Here is a 20,385-nt window from a genome sequence, read left to right as displayed (position 1 = left end):
TGCTGTAACTCATCCATAAATGATGGGCTTGTTCGCAGGATGGTCCCCCGCTTATTCATATTTTGGGTTGCCTAGCAACCGTGGGTTTTCTGAAGAATGGGGGATTACTCTGCCGTGGCTGCACCTCAGTTCCACCCATCACTTTCTGTTCAATTTTGATCTCTGCTGAACCCTCAAAACTTTTTTTTTCTCATTAGCTGACTTACTTGTTCTTCTCTCTACTGCCCTCGTCCCTCTGTATTTTCTTCACTACCTCTCTTCGATGCTAATTGGCCTACTGAAAATATGAACTGAAATCCTCTGAGCTCTCTATCAGGAGCAAAAGGATTTACAGTCTAATTGATAACACATTGTTATCACATTGGTTGTTCACTTGTTGTATTCCTTCTCAGCCACGTACCCAACGTCTCCTTATAAAAACCTGACATAAAACCTCAGATCACCTGTTCGCAGACTGCACACAGTTCAACGCGTTTAACATCAGAGTGTATTAAAGAAGAAGCTTGTTCAATGCCTTTTCCATGAATATGTTGATAGTAAAGTGCTCACAAAAAAAGTAGTTGTATAACTAGAGTTTAAACACAAAGTCCTTTGCTGACCCAGTTCAGGGCAAAATCACTTTGATAACAATAATGTGATGTCGCTGAGCTCCATATACTAATCAGAATGAGAACAGACACGTTTTCCAATCTAATCAGTGTAATATTTTTCTCAAAGGTTCTATGTTACTTTGAGAAAACTCTTTAAAACTGTTATTAGCGATGTTGTTGGCAGGTAAGAGAACTGCAGTCAGCATCCGTTTGCTTATATATATACTAGCAGGGATGATAGATGGTTTTGGCATCAGCCAGTATCTTGGGCATTGGCTAAAACAGTAACATTACGCAGAGACTGATTACTCATTGTTTACAGGCTTCACCACGAGCTGCATTATACCCTTTAATTGAGACTAACTTTATTGAGCTCACCAGCTTGGTAAATGTTTCAAATCAAAATCAAAGGCAAGCGCTTTCATGACCCAAAATACCTGCCGACCATGTCTGTCACATTCCTGTTTTCATAAAACCCATCTTTGTTTCTTTGTGCTTTGCTTGGAGCTGTTTCTTGGTTGACAGCAGCAGACTGGGTTTCTAATCTAAGGTTAGCTGGTGTTGCACACTGTTAGCTCTTCAGGGGAGCAGCAGAAAGGCCTGGAGGCAGACTGAAGCAAACACAAGTATCACATCCTTCGATTGCTCACACGCAGACAACAAAAAAAGGAATCAATGCAAATGTAAATTGCCTCACATTCTTACATACCTTTATCTGGAGAGGAAGTGAAAAACCTCTTTGAATAACGGCAGGTATGATCTGATCAACAAGATTCCTGTTAGATTGTGTATGATAAATACTGTTCACAGTAACAAAGAGAGGACAGGGTTGAGAGTTTTCTCTCAGTAAATATCCGCTGGATTTAAGGACAGTGGTCCCATACTGACCTCCCTGTCACGTTTATGATGCTCCATCCTGCTGCGTGCAGCAACAGTTATTTTCACAGATACATTAATGCGAGATGTGGTTTACTTAATTAATCCAATTAGCATGCTAATGAGCTGCTCTCCATCAGATAAAAGAATCATTATAAGGGTTTGATGTCTAATTGGTATTCATCCTGCAAACTTCTCCACTGTAAAGGAAAGCCGGGGGGGTTACTGATGGTTTTACAAAGGCTGAACACACATTCTTTATCTCATGGCCCATTGTTTAGCTGAATATGATAAACGATAGCTGCTGCAACAGAGGGCGGCTTTTAAAAACACACGAACCTCTTCAGTATTTTTTGCCAGCCATGTGTGCAGTGACATTAAAATTCTTTTTGTTTATGTATGTGGGAGGTCTTTAAATAATCTCATCATGGAAAACATGCTCATTAAGTACAAACGCTATGGTCTGGTGGTCATATTTGCAACCACCCACTTTGGTGTCATGCTTTTGGCTTTTGAGCTTTTCAATTGATCGAGGGCACATATAAGACATGACTAACATATTCATTATATGCTCCATGTCAAATTTTTTTCATCAAGTTTTCATTCATCTCTCTCATCATTTTGGAGGCTGCAGTTTTTAGTGATACTAAACCTAAAAGTGTCTCTAGTGTTCAGTGTGTCTACGATATGTCAAGGACATCACACATTACTCATCAAATCTGTACTAGCACTGCAAATATTAGTCATTAGGTCAAGTGTGGTCAGGTGTAAGTAATACAGCCAGACATGAAATATCCCTGCCTCTCCACTGCCATCAAGTTGTCTTCATTAGTTTGCACCTTCTGAATGACTTCGCCTTTACTGTAATGTATCCTTTCCCGACAATGTCAGTAGGCAACACATCATGCCTCAAAATCAATGTTAGAAAGATGAATAAAAAGATTTAACCTCAGTTAGGTGATATCGTGCCTTAAATTTTGCATCACTTGGGTTTTATTAGGATAAGCAACAGTGGTCATATTAAACCCAGAACAAACAACGTGTGAATTCTCATTAAAATAATTGGCAGCTGGTTTAACGATTGTGAAATTCTTGCCCGTTACTCATGTTAAGGATGATAATTTGGCTGATGGTTGATAGCCGATAAAAAATTATTTTTGTCATATATTTTCCCTTCATTGCCATAGAAACTATGATATATACGTTTAAACGGTAACCAAATCATTTCAAAGTTTTTCTGCTCTTATCACTCATTTTGAAAATTATTCAAAACTTTGCAACCTTTAGATCATTTCCATCCCGGTGATAGACTGATCGACTGATATATCTGCAAATGGTGGCGTTAATTGGGTTGTTATCAGCATTTTTCTGGACATTTTGAAGTTGTGCATCAATGGCGGCCGTGGCTCAGTGGTAAGAGTGGGTAGTCCAATAAGGGTGGAAGTCCGGTTCGATTCCAGCTCTCACTGCTTGAAGATAGGTCAACTGACAGCTGGTTGTTGTCAGTCCACCTCCTTGCAACGGCCAAGGCACAGTACCCCCCCCCCAACATCTGCTCCCCGGGCGCTGTGAATGGCTGCCCACCCACCGTTCCAGTGAATATGGCATCTGTCTCTATGAGCGTGTGACCCTGTGCATGTGTTCCAACAGGTGCCAACCTGGATAGGTTAAATGCGGAGGAGTAGTTTTGTGCATCTCTACATGATAATAAAACTTCAACTTAACTAGAACAGGCTGATGGAAATGCCAAAAATCAGAAAACAACATGCACGAGTGACTGTGATATTTAAAATGTCACAATTCTCACCAATCTCTTGTAATACGTATTAAAAAACTTTATGTAAACACGACTAATGAATCAAAGGAATTAATAAATGATGTGGAACCGATTTTGGACGTTAGACCAAAGACTGTTATAACAGAAGCAGAGTTTCCTGAGGCATTTTTGCGTGCGTTTTTATTTTTTCAGCCGGATGAGGCTGTTCTTCTATCTTAGAAACAACAAGCAGGTTAGAATGTGTCGCAGACCTTATCGAGTAATTTGTTTCACGAGGAGAGACATGAAGCACGTAATAAAGTGGGGAAGAGAGCAGGTGCTGTTTGACAATGTTTAAGTGAGTGGAAGGTTTAAAGTAACATCCACATGAATGTCAGGATCCAAGATTTCCCCACAGAAGGTAGCAATACAATAAAATCAGTGTCATTCAGGGGGTTTAATTGTTCTTGCTGATCAATAAATTCAAGATTTGTTTTTCAAAGGTTTATAGAATGTGTTTGACAGTTAATTGTAGATAAATGTAAATCCATCATTTTTTTTCCCATTTCTTTGCCCCTCTCCATCTCCTCCTCATCGCTCTACTTCTTGTCCTGTTTCTCTTCTACCTTCCTCCTCCAAACATTCGGTGCCCTCCTCTTTCACCTTTATGCTTCTTGTCCGCTCTGTCTCAGTCTTTCTCTGCTAAACCACGACTGTAGGCCAAACTGTGTGATGGTGTTTGAGGGAGCAAAACTGAAGCTCAGAGCTGTCCGGGATATCAACCCTGAAGAGGAGGTATGAGGGAAAAAAAACTCTCTCTGCATCTTTACAGTAATAACAAGTTCATTTGTATTGATTGTGATGTTACGCCTGCTTTTATGTTCACACACACTTTAGGAACAACATTTATTGACTGTTCTTTGTATGTTGTTGTTTTTATTGGTGCAGACACTGACTTTAGCAATTTTGAATGATGCTTGTGACACATGAAGAGTCATATCTACCTTAAATTAATAGTTTTGTACAAGTAATGGTATATTTTGATGGATGCGTAATGAGTACACTGTTATTAAAGAATTATTACCTGTAGCCAAGTGAAATATCACAGTAACACATGCAGGACGACAGCTCCTAACTTGGCAGTGTTTTCTCCATTTTTCCGTCATCCTTCATCCTCCCTTGTGACTTTATGTAATGAGATGCATTGTGACTTTATGTAATGAGATGCAACCGTGCCATCTGGACTGAACCACACTCACACACCCACACACACGGCTCTTACTGCATAATTTTTGCTCTCACTCAGTTTCACTTTTTTTTTTTTTTAAATCCATCTATAGCTGAACTACCTTGTACTGCAGTATTGTGCCAACAGTCTAGGTAGACTGTAAGGAATTATTGACATTATTATTATTAATTGTTAACGTCCTGTTCTGTCTTTGTTCAGCTTACTATAAGTTACATTGAGACGTTAAACCTGACTGAGGATCGACAGAGGCAGCTGGAGGAGCAGTACCATTTTACATGCCGCTGCCAGAGATGTGATTCCCAAGAAGGGGTCAGACACACACACACACACACACACACAAATAAAAGCAGCATTCTACGGTATTGTTTTTCATTCATAAGATAAACAAATGACTGTTTACCTCCACATACTGATCCAAAATTGACCCATTATCAGATTAAGGCATCAGTCAGTTTGAGATGGATTAATCAGTTTCCCGTAGCAGTATCACATCAAGGTTGAACAATTCAAAGCATTCCTTATCTTTTTTTCTCTTCATGCCAATCTGGGACACAATTATGACTTTCCTTGTGCAGATATACCCATGAAACACTGCTTTGATGCCTCACCTTCACTTTACTCTGAACATAGTTCTGCAAGTGCAAAAATATATTTGTCTAGACGCAGTGGTGTGCCTGTGTGATAGCACCAGTCTAGAAACATCTCTGTCATGCACTGTCGGGCGTTTGGATTGGGAAACTGTGCAGTGTGTTGCGCTGATACGTGACAGTGTGGAAAAACTCCAGATAAACCTCTGTGCTTATTCTGATGCTAAACTACCGTAATCTTATTAGGATTAGGTCATTGGTGTGCATATCGATTTAACCATTGTTACCTTTAGATTCCAATTTACACAAAAACTCGTGCATGCTTTTCTATTTTTGTGTGTCGGATTTTGTACTTTTGTCCATAAAACACACAGGATCCTCGTTTCTTAATGAAGTAAATGTTCAAAACTGTTCTTAAAAGTTAAAAAACACCAACGTGTGCATGTTCTCCCTCTTTTTTTTTCTCTCCCACACACACTCGGAGACACACACTTTCACACCTACTTGCAATATGCTGCTCAGACAGCGTGTCGGTGCGTAACGTGTCCTAGTGTACACTCACCTGTCCTCTTCTCCTTTCTCCTACTTCACTCTGACATTCTTTCTTATCTCCTGCTGTCCTCCTTTTCCTCTCTGTCACTCTGTCACGCTCCACCTCTTCACACCCTCCCTCTGTCTGTCTGGCCACCTACTGAAAAATGAGAAAAATTACCTCATCTTTCAGCAGCAGTTTTCTTTTCCATCCATCTTTTCCATTCCATGTTTATCTGTCTCTAGCTCAGTTCGTCTGTTTTCTTTTCTTTCACTCCTCACATCTTTTGGTCTCCAGCTTTGATCTCTGTATCCTGTTGTGTATATGACACACCACAACACAGTTATTCTGTAGCTCCATGAATACTGTATGTGTTTTATACCTTTGTGAGTATTTCATAAAAAAGTTGAGAGCAAGTTGGTTCTCAATCAGCCATTGTTCTGCAGGCAACACACACGCACGCAATTTGTTTTTCTCTTTGTCTTTAATCTTGAGCTGATAACAAGAGGCTGAGGAGTTGTCACGGCATCAAACCTGGTGGATGTTTTTTGTGTGTCGTTTGTTACTGATGATAAACGCATCACTCTAGCTGATTTTACAATATCTTATCACAAAACTAAACTGCAGTCTGGTATTCACAATGAGATTTAAGTTCTGATCTCGTCTCCTCCTGATGTTTTCTTGGCCTTCGTGATGTTCAGGTTGTCCTTCCTCTTTGTCCAGGATGGACTCATGCTCTCAGGAGACGAAGCAACGTGGCGCCTGCTGAAGGAGGCTCTACCACGACTGGAAGGACTAAAGGGCGAGTCCAGTATCCTTTATCTCTATTATCCATTTCAGCCAGTGGACACCAATCATTTGTCATCTATCATTGGGGAAGAATTTCCCGTAAACCACTGCTCTCCATGTTTTTTTGTAACTGTCGTGACTGATCTTAAATATTCTAGTGTTTCAAATCCTGATTGCTGTTGTATTTTTTAAAAATATTTCGATCTTAAAGCAGTTTACTAGCGATATTAATATTTCTACTAGGAGATGCTCTTTAGCCTTGGTTGGCATGTCGCTTACGAAAGGGAAAACTCAGAAAACCAACACCGAAGACGGATGCACTGGGCCCTGGTGCATAACGGCAGTACAACGCAACTACGTCATTGAGACGAACGAGACAACAACTGAGCTAAGACTCAGGACATGATTAACGAAATACTTAAGACTCAAATTAAATCTGTTGCTGTGCTTTCATGTCTATAAATCTGGCCCTGAGCCATTTTCATTATGAGACAACAATAGGAGAGAAAGAGACTGGCATTAGTTGATTGTGTGTTTCAGAAGTTTGCAGTTGAAATCCCATTTATAGGCATCCAGTATGAATGTTGCTTTCCCTTAAGTCGTCGTCTAGATTGGCAAGAACTCTTCGAGAGCTGTTGTCATCTGTTAGCAAACAGTGGTGCTGAAGTTCCTGATGAAAATCTCTACAAGCTCAGGATGACTGACATGGCTCTAGATGCTTCCATTCACCTGGGACACTGGAAAGAGGCTATGACATACGGGTTAAAGACACTTCCAGTATACAGGTGAGTCACTGTGGGGGTTTCCATCAAAGGGATTCCAGTGCTGGTTCAGAACCAGTACCTTCTGTTTTGGCTGCCAAAGCATTGACTCCGGACCAGAGCAAAGACCCACCCATGTCAGGGGTTGGGGGGGCGGGGTCGTGGAGACCAGGCGAAGCAAAAAAAACCCGTTCAGACTGCCATGTTTAAAAAGCCAGAGCCGGTGTTGTGTCTGGTCTACTTGACTTAAAAAAAGATAGCAAAAATTGAGCTTTTACATGGATGTTAAGTCAAAGCAACAATTTAATATTTAATGTTTTAATATATCATTGTTTTTGTGTGTCCTGCCCATTGTGCCGTATTGGGTATTCAAAATTATTGTTCTCAGCTGAATTTAGAAGGTGAATTTGCGGCTAGATTTACTAACATTGGCAGGTGTTTTCATATTGCCAGCTGGAGTTTATAGGGCCCACTCTAAACAGCGTGTATATATCTTGCAGCGCTGTCCATAAATCCCGGTCAGCGTTTGGAAACATTTATCAGCGTAGCAAGGGCCATTCACACACTTGGTCTTATGACGTAGAGAAGTGATACTAACATAAAATGAGGCAAACCAACTTAGAACTGGCCTTAGCACCACTACAATCATCTCAGACAATTATCTCGAATTATATTCTCTTCACAGGATAAAAGGAGACACAGTTGAAGCTTTGAATGGAGCATTATTCAAGCGCTTAGGTTGGAAATACATCACATGTATTCATACGAGAGATCATATCCAACAGTAGACAAACTTCATCCAGGAGTTGTGAATTAATCATATGTTTGTTTGGGCTAGTCTGCAAGCTGATTTCCTGATAACACTGACCAAACTTCAAGATTACTTATTTTCCCTTGTGCTGGCGTCTTGCTCAGACTAACTAGCTGCCATATATTGGCCTGTTGCCTGTCACACATTCACACAAGTTAACACAAACTCTCTACACACTTGAGATTTTAAAGCTTATTCACGATGCCTTCAAAGCCATCAAAAGTCTTCCAGGTTCCTTTACTTGGACTAAACCTCGTTTCTTGAAACTCTAAAAGAAAGGGGAGTCTTCTACAGATGGTGTGAACAGATTCAGGAGCTGAATTGTGAAATGTAATTGATAAAAAAAGGGAAAACCTGGTTATCTGTAAAGATGTACTATGTCGATGTACTCGACATATTTCAACGAGTTTCAGCTGCAGAATGAGAACCGAGAAGAGAGACTTTCAAATACTATACACCAGATTTGGCCTCTGACTGCGTGAAGCATCAGAAAAAAGACTTCCATGATAGAAAAAATGAGCCTGGCTGACTCGGGTTGTGATGGATCAAAGAGGGTATTGTGCACTTTGACAAATTATCGTAAAATTATAGAAACGAGCAATTTGAGTGCATGTTTCTGTGAAATTTAGGGTACAATATAACTATACTATATGCATAACTAATCTATGCAAAATCATGTTGTATCAAGTTCCAGTAAACCATTTAGAATTTGGTGTAAAATGTTTTGTCAGCGTAAGGAAGCGGTCAATTCCACGTTGGTGGAATTGAATGGCAGTGACTCATGGGATTTTTCATGTTTGAACATTTTATGCCCATTCATAGCACCTCTTATCATTTTCTGTCTGAAATAATCCTTTTAGTTCCAGCCTCTTTAGGTCCAAAATAAGAATTTAGATATTCTTTGTTTGAGCTGTGCCAAAACTCTTCAGCTGGCAGGAATTATGCAAATGTGTTTTACATGCTGATGTTTTGTAGTCAAGCAAAGCAAAGAAATCCTTTACTGAAAACAAGGCGTTTCATGCCGTTTGGCACAAAGCTTTCTGCTTAAGTTGATTTCTCCCTTTGGCAAGGAGTTTGGGCCTTGAAATTTGAGATCTTTTATATGTCTGAAAAGCTTTGAAAAATCGTACATCATACTGAAGGAAACTGAAATACCTTGAAAGCCCAGAATTACCCAGAAAGTTTAATTATGGTTGTGGTTGGTTTGACACCATGACTGACACTCCTATTGGGACTGTTTGGGTGGATGTTAAAGTATTAAGCCTAGGAAAGGCTGCAGTGTGTAGTGCATGGGAATCATCACAGAAGATTCCATATAAGGAGTAAAATCTGTGGAGCATGACGAAAGATGTGGTGTAGTTTTTTAGTGATAAAGTGCACAAAGAGGTTACAGTGGCATAACTAGAACTATTTATAGTTTTAGATTTATAATTTATAGTATAATGATAAGCATAACCTGCAGACAGTATCACACTATAAAATCACATTCCGTACTACGCACCATTCATACAAATTTTTATTAGTTATTTATTTTAGTGTGTACAACATATAATAACAGTTTAATGTCTCAAAATATTTGTCATTGAAGGAATCCTCTCCGTGATGACAAGTACCCGAGTGAGTAATGGGGTGTGATGTCTAGCATGCTGACATTACTTTTTGTAAATATGTCAGCTCTAAAAACATTTTTCACTCAGGTTTCTTCCTTTCGTTCCTCCTCTCTTTCATCCTCTCTGCTGTGACTAGAAGTCAATCGACAAAACATTTCTTAAGGTTTCACTTAAACGATCCTGAAGAAGAGAGGAGCAAGGGGAAGGAAACATAAGTGAGGACGCACAGGTGTGTCCTCTGCCTTTCAGCGTCTGTGATGCATTTAAACAGGAGGGAACCTGTGATCACATTGTAATTAAATACATTAAAAGTACATAGATATGTTGTCACAAACATCACTGTGGACATTTGACAGAGATCATTAAATACATAACAAAACAATGGTCGGAAAATGTAGTTGTGCCACACACATGTAATTGTATACCACATAATGTATATAATTGACTTTGATTTGAAATGAGTGCTCAGAAGGACGGATGTCTCTTTTTGCTCGCTGCCTTCACTTACCTCCTATGCCTCTACTTTGCATCCTCCAATAACATCCCACAGAGGACAGGAGGCAAGGAGAGGACCTGAGAAGTAAACAGTGCAAACTTGTAAGGTGTTAAGCAATGTGATGTAGTTTAAAAGGAGAAAGTGAAGAAATATAGGGGTAGCAAAAACAACAACAGGAAAATAAGAAAAATTTAACAAGAGCAGGTCAATCGTAGGTATAAAAGTATTTTATAGTATGAGAAACAAACGTGCAAAATCTGAAGAATGAATGTCTCCTGATAAAAGGCAGGACATTGTTAAAGCTTTACCTGATATAAGTGAAAGAGTTTCAAACCTGTCTCAGATTGCAATAAATTACATCAATAGCAATGTTCAAACCTCACGTCTTAACATCATTCCTTCATGAAGTTCACTCACAGAATCACACTTCTTCAATTTTCTGTGTGTGTGTGTGAAACTCTTTGATTTACTGTGAAGGGCATAGGTCTATGGCAGAGCCGTGCTCTCACACACCAGCAACAGCACAACCACAGGAGGGAACCTGTAACACTGCGTATAAATAAGTAAACAGGCTGAGTGCAGCAGAAAGAGAATGATAGCGATCAGAATCAGGGGATTGAGAGGTCTGAGGGGGTTGGGCGGGGCTGTGAAAAGTGTGTCTCCAGGAAGCAAGAGTCAAAATCAAAGTGAGGGATGGTTGAGAGTATTTGGCCCTTTGAGCTAAAATTTTATTACTACTGCAGATATTCTTAAGCCTCACCATTATATTTAACTGAATTTGGGTTCAAATTTGTTCTAAAATTTCCTGAAAAGCAACTATAAACTACTGTTGGTCAATATTTTCCCATTGAAACGAATAAAAAGAAATAATTCTGTACCTGAAAGGAGAGTTCTTCATTTTCAGCAACGTGAAGTGCAACTTTGGATAAGCCTTCTCAAATTAAATGAATGGAAACGGTACTGGATGTCTCTACTGGCATTATGTTTCCACTAGTTGACTCCTAAACAATCCAGTTTGGATTTTGTGTGGTATTAAGTCATTCTATCATATCTATAAGTCATTTCGTCAGGAAATTGAAAAAATATAGCTTTATAATTGAGCTTTTATATGAAAGCCTTATTTTTGATTGCCAATTTATTACAGATTTAAAATATGTTGCAACGCTGCACTTTATTTGACTTGCTCTTGCAAATATCCTCAGGGTTTCTTCTTGGATGTTTAAATGCAAGTTTCCATCCAGCAAAATGAGTTAAGTGGGAGGCTCAAAGAGAATCGCAGAGAGAAAATTTTTTCTTCCAACGAAGAAAATGTATAACCAAAAAAATGTTTGGTGTAGAGCTCTGGGATTTTTTTTTGACCTTAATAAAAGTTTTCTCATGAATTTTTCATCAAAATCCATGATGTGAATTTGGAAGGGTGAGACCCATAGAAAGACCCAAATGAATAATGGGGGGGCAGAAAGGTGCAGGTTGAATGCTGATAACAGGCTGACGGAGCAGAGAGTGGGGGTGAAGGTTGGCATGAATATAGCGACTAGGATAAGAATCCTAAGGAATGAGGGAAACATAGTGTATATACATAGTATTTAATTTAAAAAGTAGAATGCACAAAGCATTACTTTGGCAGGAAAGAAGAATGGGGGGGGGGGGGGGGGGGGATTAAATAGGAGGCGAGAGAAGATTCGGGAGAAAGAGTGAGAGTGGGAGGAGGATCCTCCTCATTCATCTCCTATCTTCCTCTGGGCTCTTCAGATGGCAGGGAGGAAAGATAGCTGCAGGAGTTCTCTGTGTCTCTCTTTCTCCTGTCCTTCCCCTCATTCGGTATTCCTTTCTTCTTTCACTCTCTCTGCAGGTCCTTTCTTGAGTTCCCTTTTGGGTTTGTGATGTATAGAGAGGTTATTCCCTGAGAATATTGCACACCTGCTGCAGGCTGCACACACCAGGCTCACAGAACGTCTCCATGCTGAACATGTTCTGCTCACGCAGACATTCAGGAATATGCGAAGCCCTTGAAGCACGTGCATTTATTTGTGAAAGCAGACACACAGATATGGCTCGCACGGAAAGTTAAGCTTGAAGCCGAGTGTTTTTTTTTTCTTTTTTGTAGGTGAAAACATGTATTGTAACATCCTGTTGGAGTCCTTGCAGGCCAGGGCTTCTAGTACTTTATTTTTTTACACCCAGTTTAAAGGATTGCTCCTCTGCATGTACTGTTGCACAGTGACATTCAACAGAAGCATGGAAAGACACCTATTGCATAAGATTTCTGCATTTATAAAGGCCTCAGTAGACCAGCCAAGTGCACCCACAGTGTCAGTCTTCATGAATCTGTCTGTGTTTTATGAAATGCAAAGTCCAATACAGCCAGCAGCTTTACCGCACTGTTTCTCCTTAGTCTGCAGAGAACAAAAATACTTCATGCAAATCTCAGATTGAAGTGGAAATAAAGCTGAGAATTGGATGATATAAAAGTTGGTAAAAGGGAAAAAAAAAGAAGTTCAAAGGTTTCACTAATATTAGCTTTTCTTGTAAATCCTGGATCAGTTTGCTCCTTTGTCATTATTGTGGGAGGAGAGCATCTCTGATCTGAAGTGCTTAAAATTCACCGATATGCAGTCTGGATGAAGAAGTCCTGAACTGGCATTACTTTGCTTTAATCAAGCCAACAAAAGTCCAAGGCCGATTTTTTTTTTTACATTACTTCTCTGTTGTGTGGTGGTTCATGAAAAAGGTTCACTAGACACGATTTAAAGCTGACTGAAGTGCTCCATATTGTACTAATACACATACATCTGTGAAAAAGCTTGTTGTTGGATTTACTTCAAATCTAATTAGAACTCGACAGAATAATTTGAGCTAATCTGGAATGTGTTTTCCTTCTCCGTCTGCAGTTTTCTCCTCAGTGAGACCGACCACGTTTCTCTCTCACAAACAGCAGGGTGTGGATCTTTTGTTTCAGACAAGTGCCTCATTAGTTCCACTGCATTTGCCTGAAAGTGCCTCACTTTTCCACAACTATAAATTTCTCCTTTTCGCCCCCTCTCTATCTCATAGCCGAGAGCTATGTCTTTCTAACTAGTTGCGTACCACCGTAGGACCGTACTTCTTTTTAATTTACTCTCGCGGGAAAAGAAATTAGGAAACGAATCAAAGGACAGAAAGTTAATGAAATTATTTTAATTGCCTTGTGTTTGTATATGCAAAGAAGAAATATAATTAGAATGCGGTCTTGATGTGTATTTTTCACGTGTCACGGCTGTCTGAATCACTGGCTTGATAATTAAATCAATATTGCAACTTGTTGTTATTCATGGAGGACTAATGCTGTTGGTTTATTCTCTGAACTCTCTATCTAACAATTAGAATTTTACCACAGAATTGGGGGGGCGGCTGCCGTAATTGGAGGGCCTGTCAGTTCATGGTTTGGTTAAGCGTGAAGTTGTGAACAAATGAGCCATTAGAACTACGAGTAAAACAAACTGCTGGAAAATGATCAGAGAAGCTGTGGAGTTGGGAATTACTCTAGTTGTGACCTCTGATGAACTTTAATTCAACTTGATTTAGAAAAAACAGGATGAAGAACATTTAGCTGAAGAAAGTTGCTGTTTTCAGTCCAGAAAGGGCACCATTAAGAATTATAATAATGAAATTAACTGTTAAGTTGCAGTGTAGAACTGGTGACACTGAAATATGGCAAATAAACCAGCTTAAACAGGGTGAAGTGGGTTCACATGGAGCTTATCTTTGAATGCACACTCATACAATGATGCATGTGTGCTCTAATGTGTCTGTGTTTACTTACAGAAAGAGAGAGAAACTGCACTTCAAATTCAGATAAACAGATTTTAAATGGGGTTTTCAGCTTTGCCAGCGCACATATAAATGTCATTTTACTGCAGTTCCATAAGATTAAAAGCATATCGTTTGTGTATTTAAGAGAGAACGGGAAGACGGTATAACCGAACAGAGGAAAGATTAACAATGGCAGCAGAGGTAAAGTGGAGGAGAGGAATGAATGGAGAGCAGCAGAGGAGGGAGGGAGGGAGCCAGCTGAGCAATATCAGCAACTATAATCCCCACGGCCAGTAACAAGCGCAAATATAATCATGTGGCAGTGGAGTTAAAAAAAAAAAGAAAGATGCAAAGTAGGAAAAAAGCGAAGAAGTGAAGAGAATAAAGAAAAACACCAACAAAAATAAAGCTGCATGCTTCATTCAACAGATGGCTGCGTTTATTTTTTCCTGTTTTCAGTAGATGTTGAGTGCAATCGCTGATTAATGGACAGTCTTTAGAAGATGTTGAGTTTACATTCAGAAATGACAGTCAGGTTTTGCCGAGAGAAGTTGGGTTGCTGCTCCCGTTTATTTTCCTCCAGATGCAAATTTATACAGTGCAAGCAAACAAACTTCAGAACGGTTTTACTTCCAGTTTCCACACACAAGTGCGTCATGGACATTCCTGGCAGCTACAAAGATAATCCACTCCAGCATTTCGGTCTATCATACTTTACTTTACAGCTTCTCCAAATAACTCACCCCCAGCGAATAAATGACTGATGCTTTTTGTTTGCTTGTTTTGTTTTTTTGCTCACGTTTATTGCCGCTGCTCATTTGTGATTTTCTGTGTTTTGGCGGACAGATGGAAACTACATGCGACTATGTTACGCAGTCTTGTATCACAATAAATACAATAAACTTAAATCTTGTGCATCAGCATCAGTAAACATTTCTTTTCATGCATGTGAACATGCATACACCTAAGGCATTGTGCAGTTGGCCTGTGTCTGTATTGGTATGTGTGCATAAGCAGTGCTGTGAATGCAAGTCTACGCTTTGCATTTATTTTGCTATATTTCCCAGTATATCCTGGATTCTTGTTTGTTTGCAATGTGAATGTGTGCAGGAGTTATCTGTCTGTGATTTCTAGTGTATTCGTGTGTATATCTGCGTGTTTTTACATCATGTTGGATAGTTTAGTTTTCTGTAAAGTAGGGAAGCATCAGGGAAAGAGGATTTGATGTAAAGACTGAGACTGACGCAAACATGCAGACATTCCTATACCTACCATAACAAATATGAAGGCATGCATAATGCACACGTGTGCACACTTGAATATTCCATTTTCCTCCTGCTGTTATTGTTTTTTTCCACTCAATCCACTTTCATGTAGACTCTGACTGGCACAACAGATTACATTCGAGTCGCTGTCTGAGTCCATGCTGTGACAGAGAGCTAACTGACAAATTAAAGCAAACCCTGTGAATACTCCTCTATATGAAAGCAAACTTGACAGAACCCCGCTTTATCTTATCCATGATATACTATTTTAGACTACCTGTCCAGTTTCGCCAGCAGCAATGCATGAGGTACAGAGAATGTAGTGTGGTTCACTAGTTTGGAGCAAAAAAAGGAATAGAGAGTCAACTCCACTTAATCGAGTGTCTCCCTGTTTGGCTTCCTCAGGAAAGCTTATGCCAAGATGCTACAAAGGAGAGGATGGTTGAATGTACGGTGTAGAACTTTCTTCTTATCGGATAACAGTGAACCCCTTCTTTGCTCTTGAAATATCACTTTAGGGGTTTGTGAGTTTGTCTAACCGGGCCGTGAACGAGCTGAGGGTTTATTAAAGTGCTCCTCGAAGTGTCTCATGAGGATCAGCGATGGTGATTCAAACCACTCAGACGTGTACACCCGAGAGGCAGAGCTGTGCAAACACGTTCACATATGAGGCAGCATAAATATTTACTTTGGGGAACAGGGAAACGTTGAAATAGAATTAGACACGTAGGCTGTTGATAATATCAGAAGAACAACAGAATGATGTTTGTCTCCTCCGCCTCTCTTGGTTCTAAAGACAGTACTACCCTGATCCACATCCAGTTCACGGGGTGCAGCTGATGAGGGTTGGAAAGCTGCAGCATTACCTGGAGCACATTGAGGATGCTTTGGACACGTTCAGACAGGTAATCAAAGCTTCTTTTATTTTAATACGTGGAATACTCCAATATTTGTATCACTTCTTAAACTTTATTAGTTAACTGTTGAGATCTGAGGTCGTGTCACAAAAGATACTCAGACACATCAAAGTTGAACACATCTTTTCTTTGATCATATCTTGTCAGCAATTAACTGTGTATGTGTATTATATACTGTGTATTATACATTAGTCTCTAAAGGTATGTTTTATACAAATCTGTTACGTTTTTTTGTGGTTTTATAAGATTGTTTTGGGATCTAATACACAAATATGGCATTTGGTTTCTAGCAGTAACAGAAGGTAAATGCTTATTTCCTTTTCCTTTTTTCCCAGGCCTTCAAAATCATAAAGCTCACTCATGGTGAAGACCACCCCTTAACCATTGACCTCGGGATGAAAATGGAGGAATGCCAGAGTGAGCTGGAGCATCAATCATCCAGCAGACACTAAGACACCGAGATAAGAAGCTTCTATGTGGAGCTGATGAAAAGCTGATGAAGAATACAGAATTTGTACATGTCTATTGTTTGGCTTTTTAATTCTCCTACATAGAGTAGAACAGTCTGAAATATTTGGAAACTGTTTCTTATAACCATTTTAGAATTTTTTTTTATCAAGCTGCAAAATAAAATTCCTCTTCATTTGGAGACTCTCAATTTCATTTTAAAGAGTTCAAGAAGTACATCCGTTAATTACGTTTCATCCTCTTTTTCAGGGGGTGTGGTATATTTCAGAGAGTTTACCATTGACACAAAACATGCAGTCGTGCAAGTGTGACGGGACATATTTAGGCTGCAAAAAGAAAGCTAATTCATCAGCGGACGGTGGGAATTAAAACATTTTTTTTTAGAAATACACCGGTGAGCTTGGCGACATAAAAAATCCTGGCAGTCCACAGATCGTAACAGTGGCTCTTTCAAAGGCAAAGAAAAACGGCTTCCAACTGAGAGAAGAACGCTCTGCAGGAGGGAAACGTGTCTCTGTCCAATTCGACCATAAAGAACTACAAGAAAGTAGACACTGAAGGTTTACCAGGTGCAATTCTCCAGCTCTACAATACACAGGCTGGATTTTTGCCAAAAGCAAACAAAAAACATAAAAGCAAAGCTGTCGCGGAACAGGTCACTAGTGTTTATTAATGATGTGTTCAGATTCAGAAGGAGCTGAATGGCAGGTACAAGCCACATTCACCAATTCACACAGCCCTTATTCTCTCCCACAGACACACACACACACACTGATGACCAGATTAGTGTCAGTAGGAGGTTGAGGTTATCTTGCCCAAGGACACTTTGACATGCGAACTAAAGAAGCCAGAGATTGAACACTGACCTTCTGACTGACAACACAAAACCAACTCCAGAGGTTTTGAATGTAAGGAAGAGCAATGGCTGAGTCAGCCACATGACATGAAACCAGTCGAGCCGCTTTTCACCTGCTGAGGACAAAACTAAAGACCGAGACACCCACAAACAACACCTGAAGGCAGCTGCAGTACAGAAGCGTCACAAAGACTTTCAGTCACTGTCGGTGAAAGAGTCTTGACAAAAAAATTAGCATTTTGTTTATGGTTTTGTTAAAGTGTTTCATTCTACCTGAGGCTCTGAAAGAGAGGCTTCTGCATATGAAAGAGTTGGAATTCCTAAATCTTTCCTCCAGTGTAGATGCGAATGTCTTCAATTAAAGCCAGGAGGCTGAATGCTTAGCATATACTCGTTATAGGGCTTTGTTTTGGCGACACATAGAAAGTAAAGTAAATATATGTTGATTTCCTCATATTCTTAGACCTTATTGTTTATCAATGAAAAAAACTCATACATTTGTTTTTACCTCATTGATCTTTTTAAATACCAGTTGTTGAAGCTGGTTAAGAAACCATGACTAATGCAAGGAGGGTTTGACATTGATTTGCTTAAGTCTATTCCTAGAACAGTGGATCCCAAAACTTGTCTGGCATCGGGTTTTCAAAAACCCCAAAAAAACCTCAAATGAAGTCCTTTTTCACACGTCATGTTAGTACAAGCAAGTTGCCCTTGTGAAAGTGCTGCGGTGCATCTTTGCCACGAGGAAGTGGTCTGAGAAACCTTGCTATAGAATTACTGAGAATGTCCCAGAGCCAACTTTACCCTACAGTAAACACACAATATTTTAAGCTCTAAGTACGTTTTGGCAGCTTGTTTTGACACATTTACATTGTGGCTGTGATATTTCTGCAGTTTTGGTTTGATCTGTAGCCTGTTATTCCCCCATTCTATCTGCAAATGAGAGACTGAAGCTGAGGTTGGCCCCCGTCTCCTGTGTAATCTGTAGGTTCCATCTTGTTGAGTGATGTCAGGGCCATGGCTCTCTGTATGTGTGTGTGTGTGTGTGTGTGCGTGCGTGCGTTGGTTTACGAAAGCCAGGTTTTCAAAACATCCATCATCCTTAGTGTATATCTATCATACACACTTCCCTTGTTAATCCCTGTTTTTGTGTGTTATGCTGTCAGTGTGCGAGCCCAGAGTCTCTGTGATTGAATTTGTTTCTCACACACTCACTGACACTTCCCATGTTTATCCCGAAATTTTGCCATTTAATAACTGATGACAGCGTTTCCTGTGAGGAAAAACCTGAACCTCTGTGTGTGTTAACATAATCTCTCCAGCTGAGAACCACTTTCTGTTCAGAGACACAAATATGTTATCTGTTGTATTTATTGATAATGGACACGTATTATATTTTATCATTATTATGTAAATATTAGTAAGTTATTTTCATGTTTTTTTTTTCCTCACTATGTTTTTAAGAAGAGAAGGTGTATGTTTAGTCCCTTTAAGAATAAAAAAAACTAGAGGACATTGAATGGTTTATGGCAGAGTCTGTCTCTTCCTATCACCATTACTCACTTTGTGGCTGTGTTGCTTTCAGTCCATCACCCTCTCCCTCTCCCTCTCTCACCTCATAATGTCTATCAGATTAGATTTACTACCACCTAATCATAATCATCTGTCTCTCCCGCCTGTCACCCACATTTTCGCCCACATTTCTATCTCTCACTCCCCAAATGCTTTTGAATTAGGGTTTCTATTCATTGGCTTCACGTTTCTCTTTCACCGTGTCTTCGCAGGCAGAGCGAGCAAGTTAAAAAAAAAAAACACCAAGTGGTTTTAACCACCTTCATTCACTCACCCTTATGTCATTGATTTGCCCGTTTTCAATTTTCACCCTTGTTACAGGCACTCCTCCTGCTGCACCACCTCACCTTTACACACTTTACTCTTCCTGCTGTCATATCTCCCCTCCCTCCCTGCTTTTGTGTCATTTTTTCCATATACTATATATTTCATATCTTTAGATGAAGCACTATCTGTGATCGAAATCCAAACAAACGGGTTATCCAGTGAAAAGCATTAACATTGCATTTCTTTTGGTTTCAAACAATAGAGAACCCAAACAGTGACCGTTTGTCTTTGCTACCTGGACACATTAAACTTTACTCTGTGTCCTTTTTTTAACTGAAAATTGCATGTTTTGTGAATGTTTTAGCCACACAAGTGTCATTTTATGCATTTTACTGTTGGCTTGTCAAATATATATTTATTTATGGATAAAGAGAGGGGAAAGCTTTACCAAATGTTCGCATGCTGATACACAAAATGCATGTAAGCATACATAACATTAGCTTTTAGTTGGAAGCATCAATTTTCACTTTCAACCTCTCAAAGTTGCCAGCTGATTTGCTCAAATGTTTGAATTTTCATTAACTTCACAGTATTATCGGTAAAGGGATCAGACATATTTCTTAAGGAGAGACCTAATATATCGTATTTACCAAGGTCAAACATAAAGATAAAAGATGAGAACTCCTCGTTTAGGTAATATAGGTGAAATGTCCACGTAACTAAATAAGAAAGCAGACTGCTTCACTGTTTGCTCATCTGCTACTGCAGATTTGTTGCTTGAAATTTAAGATGGTCTCTAAGCTCTCAGTGGAAATTAAAGTCCACTTGCCTCAGGGATGCCTATGTGTAGATCAGACCGCAATTATGATGAGCAATGACTGCATAATGTTTGTTAAAAAGGACTTGGATGAGGTTTCCTTTTCTACGACTTCCAAATAGATTTATAACCAGAAATTCAAGTAATCCCCTGAATTTAATCATTTTATTTCAAACTCACCTGCTCAGCTCTCCCAAACCTCATCCTTCTCCCATTCCTCTTAGAAAATGTAATCATGTCCTGATGTGCTTTCTCATTGCCCCCCCCCATACATTTTCCCTGGGTACTCTGTATTCTCCTCCCACTGTTCTTTCCCTCTATCCTTGCTGTTGCCTGCTGTGCATTAATAATCAGTCTTAACAGGACAATATTTA

The 20,385-nt window shown here is 39.6% G+C and overlaps 1 protein-coding gene across 1 annotated transcript in view; it reads left to right on the top strand.

Annotated features, from left to right (window-relative positions):
- smyd3 (SET and MYND domain containing 3) overlaps positions 1 to 18,772 on the top strand; it is a 68,442-nt gene extending 49,670 nt beyond the window's left edge. Inside the window, exons 7-12 of the mRNA XM_072380339.1 lie at positions 3,915 to 4,017; positions 4,670 to 4,780; positions 6,314 to 6,401; positions 6,990 to 7,164; positions 15,911 to 16,019; positions 16,367 to 18,772. Of these exons, the coding sequence (XP_072236440.1) occupies positions 3,915 to 4,017; positions 4,670 to 4,780; positions 6,314 to 6,401; positions 6,990 to 7,164; positions 15,911 to 16,019; positions 16,367 to 16,483 (703 nt within the window). The 3' untranslated portion in view covers positions 16,484 to 18,772. The remainder of the gene's footprint in view (positions 1 to 3,914; positions 4,018 to 4,669; positions 4,781 to 6,313; positions 6,402 to 6,989; positions 7,165 to 15,910; positions 16,020 to 16,366) is intronic.
- Positions 18,773 to 20,385: the final 1,613 nt, after the last annotated feature.

Source organism: Leuresthes tenuis, unplaced genomic scaffold (assembly GCF_036924035.1).
Source record: "Leuresthes tenuis unplaced genomic scaffold, fLeuTen1.0.hap1 SCAF_2, whole genome shotgun sequence".
NCBI classification, from domain to species: domain Eukaryota; kingdom Metazoa; phylum Chordata; class Actinopteri; order Atheriniformes; family Atherinopsidae; genus Leuresthes; species Leuresthes tenuis.
Note: the sequence above shows the minus strand (reverse complement) of the source record. Positions and strands in the feature narration are given on the sequence as shown.